At 36.6% G+C, this 14,632-nt stretch overlaps 1 protein-coding gene across 2 annotated transcripts; it reads left to right on the forward strand.

The window, feature by feature from the left end:
• The first annotated feature begins 4,451 nt into the window (after positions 1-4,451).
• On the forward strand, positions 4,452-12,875 carry LOC136226109 (alpha-galactosidase 3). 2 transcript variants are annotated; one of them, XM_066014440.1, is made up of 15 exons: positions 4,453-4,808; positions 4,994-5,052; positions 7,676-7,732; positions 8,743-8,777; positions 9,770-9,873; positions 9,987-10,059; positions 10,167-10,225; positions 11,047-11,112; positions 11,324-11,407; positions 11,505-11,569; positions 11,690-11,772; positions 11,925-12,015; positions 12,117-12,175; positions 12,273-12,413; positions 12,655-12,875. In XM_066014440.1, the coding sequence occupies exons 1-15, from the start codon at positions 4,591-4,593 to the stop codon at positions 12,763-12,765; spliced, it is 1,305 nt and encodes a 434-aa protein (XP_065870512.1). In that variant the 5' UTR covers positions 4,453-4,590; the 3' UTR covers positions 12,766-12,875. The 2 variants fall into 2 exon arrangements, with proteins under 2 accessions (XP_065870513.1, XP_065870512.1); XM_066014441.1 differs by lacking the exon at positions 7,676-7,732 and having other exon boundaries at positions 4,452-4,808.
• Positions 12,876-14,632: the final 1,757 nt, after the last annotated feature.

Raw genomic sequence — 14,632 nt, forward strand, 5'->3', positions numbered from 1 at the left:
AAATGCTGTTTTGGTCCCTCTTTCTCAACTTTTAAGCTTTTAATCCTTTGTACGTATATGTATATTTATGTAATAAATATTTTCAAACTATTTTTGGATAGTTGGTACATATAGTTATTTAGAATATTTATATATCATTTTTTGATTTAATCTAATATAAGTATATGTATATATATATTTTCTTTTTCCTTCATTTAAATGATAATGTATTTTATTTTAGAATGTTATTTAATTGGGTGTTTTGGAAGTAATTAATTAGTAGATATTTTGTGGATAAATGGGTATTATTTTGATATTTAAACTACATTATATATATATATATATATATATATATATATATATATATATATATAGTTTTTGGGCTATTTGGGTTATATTAGCTATTATTAGGTGAAACTATTTTGGGGATAAATGTTATTTTCTTATTTAGAAATTTTCATCTATTATTTTCACATGTTCAAAATCAAAAGGTATTATATTTTCATTATCATTTCTCATATATGTATTATATAGTATCTTTTCACTTATCCTTATTTCATGTTTCTTTTTTTTGGCTAAAATGTATATATATACCTATATTATTTTCTTTATTCTTTGGACATTTATGGGTCCATGTTTCAAATGGGCTTTATTTGGGAGTGAATTTTGATTTAATATGTTCATTGTTGTAATTATGACAAGTAAAGAGTCCATTGAGTCAAAAGGGGGAAAATAAATCACAAAAAGAGTTTTCAATTTAATTATTTAAACTAAAGGATTTTTAGAGATTCCTAATGTAAATAAATAGTGCTTTCTTGACATTTCAAATCGTTTCTTAAAACACCACGTTTTAAAACCTTAGTCCGTTCCAATGACGGATTAAGCGAACCTTGTAATTAAAATCGTTTTCATTGTAAATAATGGAGTTTTTGAATCGTTTTCTTAAATGATTTATACAAAATAAATTGACTTGTATGCTTAACCACGTTTTCTGATTAAAAGTTTTTCTCTTAATGTTTTCAAACACTTGAGTCGTTCCAACGGCGATTCGGGTGAACTTCATCAAACGGGGTTTTGAAACGTACCTAAATCGTTCCAACGGCGATTAAGGTGCGAACCATGTAAATGAACTCGTTTTGGGTAAATGAGTTAGTATAGAATTAACATGCAACACGTAATGTAAATCACGTTGTAAATAAATCAATTCTTCCTTCTTCCCCTCTCTTTTATATGTATATTGAACTGATGTAAATGGGTGATTCTTTACTAAAGTGGCTTTTCAATAATATATGCTCGAAACGGTTTCCAAAAAGAGAAAGAAAAGGTTTCAAATGAATTTTAAACTTAAAGAAGTATACGATTAGTCCGTTATCGCCTAACATGCTGAGTAGGAGGCCGGTGGTTCATAACCGGGCGATGTCGGGGTGCCTAGTAGCCTTTCTCCGAAAAGGAGCTAGCCTTCTCGGCTCGTACCTAAGTTTCCCGAACCCACACCGGTCTCCCGCAAGGGATCGGTGTTCATTTTCCCATTCGTGGGTGGCGACTCTTCCATATCTCCGAGCTCCGGTCCTGCCGAGCAGCTTGATTCCACGATTGGTTGCTTTCGGCACCAATCACCGCTTACGTCGCCATGAGGTGTCCACCCCCCGGTCCGCCCGGGAGATTAGGCCGCGGCACCTCGTCTAACAATCGTATCCCTTCATATTCATTCGGTTAATTGCATTGGTAAAAGATCAATTAGGGGTAGAGTAACTTAGTTAGGCGTATAATAACTTAGCTAGAATTAGATAACTTAGTTAGAATTAGATAACTTAGCTAGGATTAGCGTAATTCAACCTAGGAGTAGATTAATATAAACAAACCAACTCAAAACCCCCTAAGCCTAGATAACATCCGAGATCGAGTAGCTCGGTACTTGCAGAAATAAATCCTGTGGACGATAACCTGGACTTAAACCAGAAATTTATTACTTGATAACGACGGGGTACACTTATCCCTTAGTGAGTCTTCTTCACCAAAGGCGCATCAAGTATCACTTAGGAAAAATTAATCAAGTGGCAGATGCATTAAGTCGGAAGTCGGAACTGGCAGAGTTGACAAGAATAGCCTCTATGTCCAGCAGTCAACTATCATCCCCACTACGACAACAAATCCGAGAAAACCTAAAGAAAGATCCTCAGGCAACTGCTATTATCAACCTCGCAAAACAAGGGAAAACCAGACAGTTCTGGATGAGGGAGGACTTGTTAATAACAATCAAGGAAAGAGTTTATGTACCAACCGCGGCTAATCTGAGGAAGACACTGATGAATGAATGTCACGACACACTATGGGCAGGCCATCCAGGGTGGCATCGCATGCTAGCTCTCCTCCAGCGACATTATTACTGACCAAGGATGGAAGATGATGTGAGAGAATATACAAAAACTTGTCTAATCTGCCAGCAAGATAAGGCCGAAAGAAAGAAACCTGCAGGATTGCTGCAGCCACTACTAGTACCAGGCCGACCATGGGAAAGTGTCTCCCTCGACTTCATCTCCAGCCTCCCTTGAATGGGCGACTTCGACTCCATCTTGGTAGTGGTGGACAGGTTTTCCAAATATGGAACTTTCATTCCGATGCCAAAGTACTCAACTGCGGAAGTAATGGCACAGGCTTTCTTCAAGCAGGTAGTCAAATATTGGGGAATCCCAAGGAGTATTGTCAGCGACAGAGATGGTCAGTTTGTGGGAACTTTTTGGGTTGAATTATTTCGACTCTCGGGGTCGAGCCTCGATATGTCCACTAGTTATCATCCTCAGACTGATGGCCAAACAGAGCGGTTTAATAGCATGCTGAAAGAGTACCTTCGGCACTTTGTCAATGCCAGTCAACGAAATTGGCCTTCCTTGTTGGATGTGGCGCAATTCTGCTTTAATAGCCAGAAAAGTTCTGCTACTAATAAATCACCTTTTGAAATTGTTACAGGTCAACAGCCGTTGGTGCCTCATTCAGTTGACATTCAATACACAGGCAAAAATCCAAAAGCATACCTATTCACCAAGGAGTGGAAACAGAACGAGGAGATCGCGAAGGCACATTTGACGAAGGCATCAATGAGGATGAAGAAATGGGCGGATACAAGCCGACGTCCATAAGAGTTCCAAGTGGGAGACATGGTGCTGCTCAAACTTCGACCTGAACAACTTCGCTGCCTACGGAACAGAGATAGAAGACTTGTCAAGAAGTACGAGGGACCCCTCCCGATCCTAGCTAAAGTGGGACCCATAGCTTACAAACTGGATCTCCCACAATGGATGTCATTCCACCCAGTGTTCTATGTTAGCAACTTGAAAGAGTACCACCCAGACACAGTAGATGATTAACACAACAAATCAAAGCGACCTCTAATTACAAAGAAAGCACCTGCCAGCAAAGAAGTGGAAGAAATCCTTGCAGAACGCACAACAACGGCATGTCACCGCCACCCTCACACACAGTACCTTGTCAAGTGGAAAGCTCAAGGAATAGAAGAAACAAGCTGGGAGAAAGCAACCGACCTCCAACCTTTCCAAAACAAGATTAAAGACTTCATCAAAACCCGTTTGACGAGGACGTCGAACCTCTGAGTGGGGGAGAGTGTAAGGGGGGATTATCTTTGTAATCAGACTATGTAATAATGGGGAGAGACTTACCTTATTGTGTTATGGGGAGCTTTGTAATGTCCATTGTCAGTAGGACTGGACTTGGTATAAGAAACACTATAGGGGGGAGTGACCTGTCATCCTGGACAGTCATTCGGTTGTTGGTAGTCTACCATCTCTAGTAGTTGCCCCCCTACTACTACGAGATGGGACCCTTGGTGTAACACTGCTGCTTATCTATGAATAACATCATCCGTGTATTGTTCCTTCTTGAGTGTTCTGTATGTTATCCATATGTGTGTATGGTTGAGATGGTTGCCCTTATGTTGGTATCGTATGTATGCTATTATATTCACTATATGTGGTTCCTATCTAATCTTTGCGTGTGATCTTTGCAGCTAGAGTGATCTAGTTCCCTTGGCTGGCTTACTTCGGAGGAGGCAAGTAAGCGCCGCACGGGCCCCGATGGTATTAGAGAAGATAAGTTTTATAGTTGAGCAAGTAATAATTTTCTTTTTAATCTATTTTTTAATTATTTAATAACATTCTACGATGTGTGGAATACATATTTCGCATTTGACTTACTTTTTTGCGACCGAGTGATCAATTGATTATATTTTATACAAGTTTATGAGACTAACTGAACATTTTATGTAAATTGAGAATACAATTCAGACACTTTGAAAGTTTGAAGAGGCCAATCAAATTTTTTTAATAAGTTTATAGGGTTAAGTATGGTGTAAACCATTGGATATGCTTAATCCTAAAGAAATAAAACAATCAAAATGCTGACCTGTCCAATTGTCGTTTCCAGAAGAAAACCAAACAAAAGATTTGATTTTATTTTCTCTATTTTTAATTTCTCTCTCCTCTTCTCTTCTCTCTCGCTTCCTTGCTCAGAAGTTAGCAAGAGAGCTTAAAAAAACGATCAAACACAAAGAAGTAGAAAATCAGCCAAAACCTTTGATTTTCTCTACAGAACTCATTAATGGAGCAAAGAAGCAGTTTCCGGTATCGGAATTTCGTGGGTATTTCTATATTATGGGCGATTCAAGTAGCAATTGCAGGAAGAGAAACGCCTCTTTTGCAGAGATATGAAGAAGGTCGTTTTGGTAATAATAACAGATTGTTCGGAAGCATTTATGATACTTCGAGATATGGAATATATCAGCTCAATAATGGCTTAGCTCGAACTCCTCAAATGGGGTCTCTCTCTCTCTCTCTTTGGTTTTTAATCTAATTTTTGTGAATTTTTGCTGTAAATTGAATAGTTTGATCAATCAGGAGATGATTTTTCAGTTTTGTTTTCTTTTATTGTTATTAATTTTACCAATTTTTTTTTAATTTATGTTGTTGATTTTTGAGTGGTGTTCTTATTGGTATCCTTGCAGATGGAATAGCTGGAATTTCTTTGCTTGTAATATAAATGAAACCCTCATCAAGGAAACAGGTAAATTTCATTTATGCTTAATACATCATGAGCCTCCGAACTTGTCAAAAGTACACACGGCACGATTGCCCGACAAGAAATTGACAGGTAATTTTAGTGTTTGGGTTTAGTATAGCAGGCAATGTGTCATTTTTGGGTTGACACGAAATGTAAACTTTTGGGTTGAGTTAGGATTGATATGCTAACCCGAAAACGGTACGAAATGATACAAATATTTAAAATTATTATTATAATATCTTGTGTTTATATATGTTAATTTATTAGAAAAGATAATAAAATTAATATGATTCGAAACTCCTAAATTATGATCCTCTAACATGATATTAACGGACTTTTCGCTGGTTAGTGATATAAAATATTTAAAAATAGTGTCATATCCTTTTATATTTTTACAAGTTATCGTTAATATATATGCATAATAAACTTACATGTAACCCGAAAACACGACACAAAATCGACACTAACCCGAACAGGTTAACATGACTGTGACACGAAAGTTTTTGGGTTGGGTTTGGGTTTACTCTTTTTAACACGAACCCGATAATTGTCAGGTCTTTAGCCACTAAACTTGCTTAAAATAACCCATTGGCCACCTGGATTTATTTATAGTGTTCCATTTGCCAACAAGATATTCAAAACTTAAGAAATGAAGGCCTAATTCATGCTTCTAAATCTTAAAAACAAATTAATTTTCTATTTTGTACATGTTTATGACGTTTTTATAGATTTAGGGATTTAATCATAACACTTTAAGCAAGTTTAGGGGGCTAATAATACATCAAGTAAGTTCAGGGGCCGAAAGCTTTTTGGACAAGTTCAGGGGCAACTGATGTATTAAGCCTGCATTTATTGTTTTCATATTACAGTTTTGGCATTCTTGTTTATGATTCTAATCTCTAAACTCAATTGTTATTGGTTTGATACATGATTAGTAGGCTTAATACATTTGTTGCCCCCGTATTTGCCACAAAACTTCAACTGCCACGTTGAACTTTCAAAAGTTTGCATTCAATAGACCCTATTCTTTTCCAATTGCATTCAATAACTCACTATTCTTGTCCAATTGCATTCAATAACCCAAAACTTATAAAATTTCATACTTATTTGTCTATTTGACATTTTCTTTTTGACACGTGGTGACTACTTTAACGCGTGAGGGAGCATCTCTCCCATTTTCTGCATTCAACAAATTCTATTGAGAAATAGAGGGTTATTGAATGCAATTGGATAAAGATACGAGGTAATTTGGAACTTTTGAAAGTTCAAGGGGGCAGTTGAGTTTTTTGCCAAGTACATGGGTCAACATATGTATTAGGCCTAATTAGTATGTTGCACGAACACTTCTGGTTAGTAGTGTTTCCACGTTTTGTATCCGTTTCCGTTTTCGTTTGATGGATATTTTATGAAGGTTATGTTTTAGAAATAATGTTTCCGTATCTGTGCAACACTAAACTCATCAATTTTTGACGTTTTGGCATCCTAAACTTGTATTTGGACCTATTAAACATTTAAATTTGTCAATTTTAGACGACTTTCACCCTTATTTGCTGCCTGAAATATGTTTAGGTAAAAGTTTGACTTTGCGTTTCCATGTAACTTTGAAATCTGTCGAATCAACAAATAAGGGTGCCGAAGGTCCAAAAAATCAACGAGTTTAGTTATGCAATTATGTATTAAGACCACTCTTATTATTTTGTTAAAACCAAGAGTATTTTTGGTTCAACTGTTACTATTTGCTATGTTGTTAGCTGTTTGTTGTTTACCGATAGAGATTAGTTAATTTTCCTTCCATAATAGCTATCGGCAGTAGCCTTTTCTCAATTCTAACCGAACGCTTTATATTTACTGTTTGGATTAAAACAAGAAAAATGAGCTGCAAAGGAGAACCAAACATGCACCAAATATCAATTTAGTTTGGATTCCGAAGTAAATGAACCAAAGAGAAGGAAATAAGTTCAAAAAGCGGAGAAAGGATACACTTTTGAATGGAGGACAAAAATGAAATTGAGAATATTTTCGTGTCATTTTTAGTGATTGTTTGGTTATCTTTTTGTAGCTTGTTTTACTCCAAATGATAGTTATACGAGTGTTTGGTTAGGATTGAGAAACAGCTGATGATAACTATTTTGGAACAAAAGTTAGTTAACATCTACCACGTTATCAGCAACAACCAACAATAAACAGTAACTAGCAACTACCGAACCAAACAAGCTCTTTAGTAATTTGGGCCTATAGGACCCTAATAGTGAGAAATATCTCTTCGTTCCTGTTGAATTAACAATGATTAAAACATATTTAATCATCAGTTGACGAACTATGTAAAAGGTTTTCATGTAAATACCTCTTGTAGAATTCCAAATATGTTACTTCCATTCACTCAACGAAGAACGAAATCCAAAAGTCGCAAGATAAAAACTTGTGTCTTCTAGTTTTTACAATGAAAAAGGAAAAGGACATATCATTTCGTGATTTATCTTTCAAATTCCTCTTATTTATAACAAATTAAATGGGTCGGATCTAGTCAGGTCGGGTCCCATCAAGGCTGACCCACCCGAAATGTCCAACCGTTCCTATATTGCAAACTCCTTCGGAATCATTAACATTCAAGTTTTATCTTTGACAGCTGATGCACTTGTTTCAACTGGCTTGGCTGATTTAGGTTATGTGTATGTAAACATAGGTACTTATCCTTTTTTATTTCAAGTAGTTTCAGTAACTTTGCATTTTGTTTCGGCTTAATACATCTTTAGCCCCGTGTACTTGTCGAAAAAAGTCAATTGTCCGCCTATACTTTGAAAAGGTTTTATTTATTTACCCTATGAACTTGCTTAAAATGTCCAATTGTCTCTCTAAAACGTACCTATTTACCCCTGAACTTTCTTAAAGTGATCTATTAGCCCCCGGAAGTTGCTTAAAGCGTAAACATTTCAACTTTTCAAAAATTTCTCCTTACTCTGCCACGTCGATTTTAGGGGGTTAATAGGTCACTTAAAATAAGTTGAGGGGTAAATTTAATATTTTAAAAGTATAAGGGGGCAGTTGACTTTTTTGGACAAGTACAGTGAGCTAGGGATGTATTAAGCCTTTCGTTTCTCTTTGGCCTAATACATCACCAACTCCCTGAACTTGTCCATAATAGTAGATTGGCTCCCTAAACTTTGCAAGTGTCTCACCAGCTCCTCGAACTTGATTATTTCGTATCACCAACTCCCTGGACTTGTCCATAAAAGTAGATTAGCTCTTTGAACTTTATAAGTGTCTCATCAACTCCCTAAACTTGTTTATCCCATACAACTAAATACAAAAACCTAAATTCTAAAAATACATCGTCATCTATTGAGAGGTAATTTTTTTCTCTTCTCCTACCTTTCAACCTATTATAAGAGCTAGTGTTGCAGGTTTGAGAGATCAAATGGATGATGATTGAGAGTTAGTATTATAGTTTTTGTATTTAATTGTTACTGAATAAGCAAGTTTAGGGAGTTAGTGAGACACTTATAAAGTTCAAGGAGCTAATCTACTTTTATGGACAAGTTCAGGGAGTTGGTGATACGGAATAATCAAGTTTAAGGAGCTGGTAAGATACTTGTAAAGTTCAGGGAGCCAATCTACTATTATGGACAAGTTCAGGGAGTTGGTGATGTATTAGGCCTTTCTCTTTTATCCCTTATTCGATGTCATTGGATGCAGATGATTGCTGGTCTAGTGTAACAAGGGATACAAAGGTCATTTTCACACCCACAATCCTTTCCAAATTATTGTCAGTTTTGTAATTTGTAATTTTTGTTAAAATGTCTTTGATATATAATGAATATATCCAGTGGCGGAGCCGGGGAAGAGGGTTTCGGGGTGCAATTGCAGTATCCCGGGATCCTCTTCCGAGGTAGAGGGCTGCCTTGAACTCCCAGAGTGGATTCCAGTATTTGGGGATGCATTCAGTGGCGGAGCCAGGGAAGACGGTTTGGGGGTGCAATTGCAGTATCCCCAAATCCTCTTCCGAGGTGGAGGGCCGCCTTGAACTCCCAAAGTGGATTCCAGCTATGTTGCACAGAAACGGAAACTGAAATGCAAATGGATACCGGAAAACGTTATTTCTAAAAAATTTAGCTAGGAAACCGTAATGGAAAAGGAAACATAAATGGACACGAAATGCAAAAACTTTTATGAAGAAGAGTGTCCGTGCAACATAGGTTAGTAGTGTTTACGCGTTTCGTGTCCGTGTCCATTTTCATTTGTAGGCTATTTTATGAAGGTTATGTTTTAGAAATAATGTTTTCCGTGTCCGTGTTCGTGCAACATAGGAGATCGGTTATGGAAGGTTCGGATCTATGTTGCACGGAAACCGAAATGGAAACAGACACCGGGAGACGTTATTTCTAAGAAAATTTAGCTAGGAAACCGTAATGGAAACAGAAATAGAAACGGACATGAAATGCAGAAACGTTAATGAAGAAGAGTTTCTGTGCAACATAGCCGATCTCACATCACCAGCTCTATGTTTTCTTGTATCCATGTTGCACGGATACAGACATGGGAAACATTATTTCTAAAACATAACCTTCACAAAATAGTCTACAAATGAAAATGGACAGGGACACGAATCACGGAAACGCTGCTAACTAGAAGTGTCCAACATAGCCGATCTCACATCAGCTGTTACCTTTAGAAAGTTATGATCCATGTCTAACGCATTACCGTGATTTACTTGGTGTCACAGGGTAAACTGGTTCCGGACCCGAAAACCTTTCCATCAGGAATCAAAGCTCTTGCTGATTATGTACACGAGAAAGGCCTCAAACTCGGTATCTATTCTGATGCTGGGTAGGATAAACTTTTCACCTTTTCCGAAGCTGGACGATAGATCATTCATTACGATCAGTACTGTTTCGGTCTCTCAACTCCCTCGTTAGACTCACCTAACTGCATTTCTTCAGGGTTTTTACATGTCAAGTGCGACCCGGCTCACTTTTCCATGAAGTAGATGATGCAGCCTTGTTTGCTTCTTGGGTTAGTTTCTGCTCTGAAATACTCCTTTAAACATATATGATATACTTCATAAGTTGCTCGTCGAAACACCATTCGGGCCGGAATAATGCTTGATGTTATCTTATCAGGGCGTCGATTATCTAAAGTACGACAATTGTTTCAATCTGGGGATCAAACCAAAAGAAAGGTTGTTTTTTTCTATTAGCTTAATACATCATTTGCCCCCTGAATTTGTCCAAAAAGCTTGATTGGCCCCTGGACTTTCAAAGTGTCCCAATAGCTCCGTGAACTTGCATAAAATGTTCAGTTAGCCTCCTGAACTTGCGTCAAATGTAATCAGTTGATCACTCGGTTGCAAAAAAGTAAGTTAAATGCGAAAAATATATTCCACGTGTCTTAGAATGTTATTACATAATTCAAGAATAGAGTAAAAATGAAGTTATTATTTGCTCAACTATAAACCCTTGTATTCTCTAATATTACAACCGCTTTACCCCGATCTTGATTGTTTTGATTTTTTTTAAGACACGTGGAATACACCTTCCGCATTTAACTTACTTTTTTGCAACTGAGTGATCAATTGATTACATTTTACGCAAGTTCAGGGGGCTAACTGAACATTTTATGCAAGTTCAGGGGGCTATTGGGACACTTTGAAAGTTCAGGGGGCCAATCAAACTTTTTGGACAAGTTCAGGGGGCAAATGATGTATTAAGCCTTTTCTATCTTAGTCTCATTTAGAACATGGAGGGCGAGCCTTGGTACAACGGTAAACGTTGTTATCGTGTGACCGAGAGGTCACGGGTTCGAGTCTTAGGAGCGGCCTCTTGCCAAAAAATTGGCAGGGGAAGGCTTGCCCGCCCCAATACACCCTTGTGGTGGGACTCCTCCCCAGACCCTCGCTTAGTGAGGACGTGTAGTGCATCGGGCCGTCCTTTAGTCTCAATTAGAACAACCATTGCAAAATACATTAACCGTGACTTGTTTTAACAATTCAATCATATGCAGGTATCCGCCGATGCGTGATGCTTTAAATGCAACCGGACACACGATTTTTTATTCACTCTGTGAATGGTATTTCAACTATCCCATATTTCTGCAATTTTTCTATGAGTATTTAACTATGTTGCACGGAAACTCTTCTTCACTAGCGTTTCCTCGTTTCGTGTCTGTTTTCGTTTCCATTACCTTTCCTAGCTAAATTTTCTTTGAAATATGTTCGTTTCCGTGCAACATAGGTATTCAATTATCACAAGTAAAATCATTCTTGTTTTGGTTTTAACAGGGGTGTTGATGACCCTGCCTTATGGGCGGGAAAGGTCGGAAATAGTTGGCGTACAACGGATGACATCAACGACACATGGGCAAGGTTATTCATCTAGACTCGAATATATTCAATCTTAGCCAATTATTTTCCTCGTGTTGATCGAAAACTGATCGAATGTTGTGTTTCTTTATTGTTTAAGTATGACTACTATAGCTGATCTAAACGACAAATGGGCAAGCTATGCCGGCCCTGGTGGATGGAATGGTAAGAACTTGAGATATCCGCTATGTTGCAGGGAAACTCTTCTTCATTAGCGTTTCCGTTACTGTTTACTTAACAACTGAACTGGTTTTCGTATTTCGGTGCTAATTTTCGCCTTGGTAGATCCGGATATGTTGGAAGTTGGTAATGGAGGCATGACTTACACGGAGTATCGTTCGCATTTTAGCATCTGGGCATTGATGAAGGTCTTTCCTTTTGTTTACTCATTTACCTTTGAATCGGCTTTCTATTTCGTTCCATTTCCGGAACTTTGTTGATTTCTTCAAGCATAGCATTGTAATCTTAAGCTAAACCTGTTATTTTCGAGTTGTTAAAACTATTGTAAACTTCGATGTAGGCGCCCCTTTTGATCGGTTGTGATGTAAGAAACATGACAGCCGAAACTTATGAGATTCTAACCAATAAGGAAGTCATTGCTGTAAACCAAGGTTGATATCCTTTTTTCCGGAAGACTTTTCTATTTACTGCAGTTTTCGCTTTTTACTGTGTGTGAGAAACTAAGCCGAGAGGGATTTTGATTCTATTGCAGACCCGCTCGGGGTTCAAGGAAGGAAGGTTCGCACGTCTGGAAATGATAGTTGCCAACAGGTCTTATCCTTTCGCTTCTGTTCGATCGGGGCTTGCTCGAAACTTTCCTAGTGAAGTGGTATATGTTAACTCATTTCAGTAGCTGGAATTATTACAGGTCTGGGCTGGTCCTTTGTCGGGACATCGGTTAGCTGTCGTACTATGGAACCGTTGTTCGAAATCAGCAACTATTACAGCTCAGTGGGATGCACTCGGGCTCGAATCTGGCACTAGTGTCTCGGTGCGAGACTTGTGGCTGGTAAGGAAACATATTCAACTTGAATCTTTAGGCAGGGTGAGTTAATATTAGAAGGCACAAAAGAAAAAAACCCGAAAAATGAATTTAATAAAGTTTCCTCTCCCGAATTGGATGAAGTTAATCCGGAAAATGAAAGGCGGAGATTTGTTATCATAAGTGAATTATGTATGGAGGTTCTTGTTTTTCTTTCGTTTTTCCCTTTCGAGACCTTGTGCTTACGCTAGAGACTATTGATTTGCAGCACAAAGATGTTTCGGGAGACGCGGTGGCATCATTCGGGGCTCGAGTCGATGCTCATGACTGTTCAATGTATATATTTACACCAAAGATTTCTTCACACTTGGAAATGTAGTTTCTTGGTTCCTTGTGACGAAGAAATGTTGTCATAACATGTCGATTCCTAGCCGGAATTTCATCTAAGGAACTTGTGTGTATATATATACCTTGGTGATCGTTGTTGTTGTTGTTGCTATCTATATTTAGCTGATTTTCCTTTCAAAATAGTTATTTTTTAGTTCTAATTAAACACTCGTAACTATTATTTGGAGTAAAAAAATGAAGTAGAAAAGCTACGAAAAAGAGAACTAAACGAGTATTTAATTAGTCGATGATGAGAAATTATACGGAGTGAAAAAAAAAGAATGAGGTTTATGTTATTTGGGGAATAAAGGGTTAATTTGATTCATTATTTTCTGTTAGTATCTATATGATTTTGGATTAATTTAATAAAAAAAAATTAAGTTAATGGATTGAATTTGATACTAAATTTAGGGAAAAGGTCCAAATTTGCCCTTAACGTTTCTAGGGAAGCGCGGATTTATTCATAACGTATGAAATGATGTAATTTTACTTTTAACGTTGTGACCCAAGTTAGCATTATGCCATTTTTTTGTGATTAGCTTGTATCTTGCAGACTTGAATATTGTCATTTCGGTAGGTTATTTGTAACTATATTAGTAACGGAATAAATATTTTAAACATAATTAATGTTTGCAATGTATGATGTGATAATTAAATAACGAGTTAAATAACAGTGAAACGATCTCTTTAAATTTTCTGTTAGTTAAGGATAAAATTGATCTTACTTGACAATGTTAGGAGTAAAATCTGCATTTCTTCAAAAACGTAAGGGTAAATTTTCACTTTATCCCCTCAAATTTATATTAGACAAATAAATCTTGAAAATTAAAGGTTAAATTATATATATATATATATATATATATATATATATATATATATATATATATATATATATGAGAGATCAGGTGTGACACATCTCTTATGGTGTGATAAACCTTATTGTGTGACAATGACCAATTTTGTAATTAACCAAAAGGAAGTGCTAAATTTGTAAATAAAAGGAAAGAGAAATTTGTTTTATTTTTTTTCTTTAAAATGCATTTTTCCGACTTTTCCAACCTCGTTTTTCAAAAAAATTTATACCGTTGGACTCGTCTTAATTAAACGGTCATTTTAAGATCCATGAAGCTCAAGTAAAAAAAATTCCGGTGAACGGAATCCGGGTGGGCGTTTTCCGGCAAGCAAAAAAGTATCCAGAAAATTCTCAAAAAATTTCAGAACATGTAAAACATTATTATAAGAAACTTTAATTCTTGGGTCGAACCGAGATTTCTTACGGTTTAGTCTCAATAAAACTTTTTCCTTAATTTTATCTATTTTACATGCTTCAACAATTTGTTGGGTAAAAACTGTAAGGAATCTCGCTTTGAGCCAAGAATTAAAGTTTCTTAAAATAATGTTTTACATGTTTTGAAATTTTTTGATAATTTTCTGGACACGTTTTTTGTCATACCTACGTTGTTCCAAATCAATGTACCATTTATTCCAACATAAAATTGTTTTATTTCTTTTCTTTAAAATACATTTTTCTGACATTTCTAACCTCGTTTTTCGAAAAATTTTATACTATTAGATTCGTCTAAATTAGACAGTCATTTTAAGATCCTGAAGCTCAAGTAAAAAAAATTCCGGTGAACGGAATCCGAGTAGGCGTTTTCTGGCAAGAAAAAAAGTGCCCAGAAAATTCCAAAAAAATTCCAAAAAATGTAAAACATTATTCTAAGAAACTTTAATTCTTGGGTCGAAGCGGGATTTTTTACGGTTTAGTCCCAGTAAAACTTGTTCCTTAATTTTATCCATTTTACATGCTTCAACAATTTATTGGGTCAAAACTGTAAGGAATTTCGCTTTGAGCCAAG

This window comes from Euphorbia lathyris, chromosome 4 (assembly GCF_963576675.1).
Source record: "Euphorbia lathyris chromosome 4, ddEupLath1.1, whole genome shotgun sequence".
NCBI classification, from domain to species: Eukaryota; Viridiplantae; Streptophyta; class Magnoliopsida; order Malpighiales; family Euphorbiaceae; genus Euphorbia; species Euphorbia lathyris.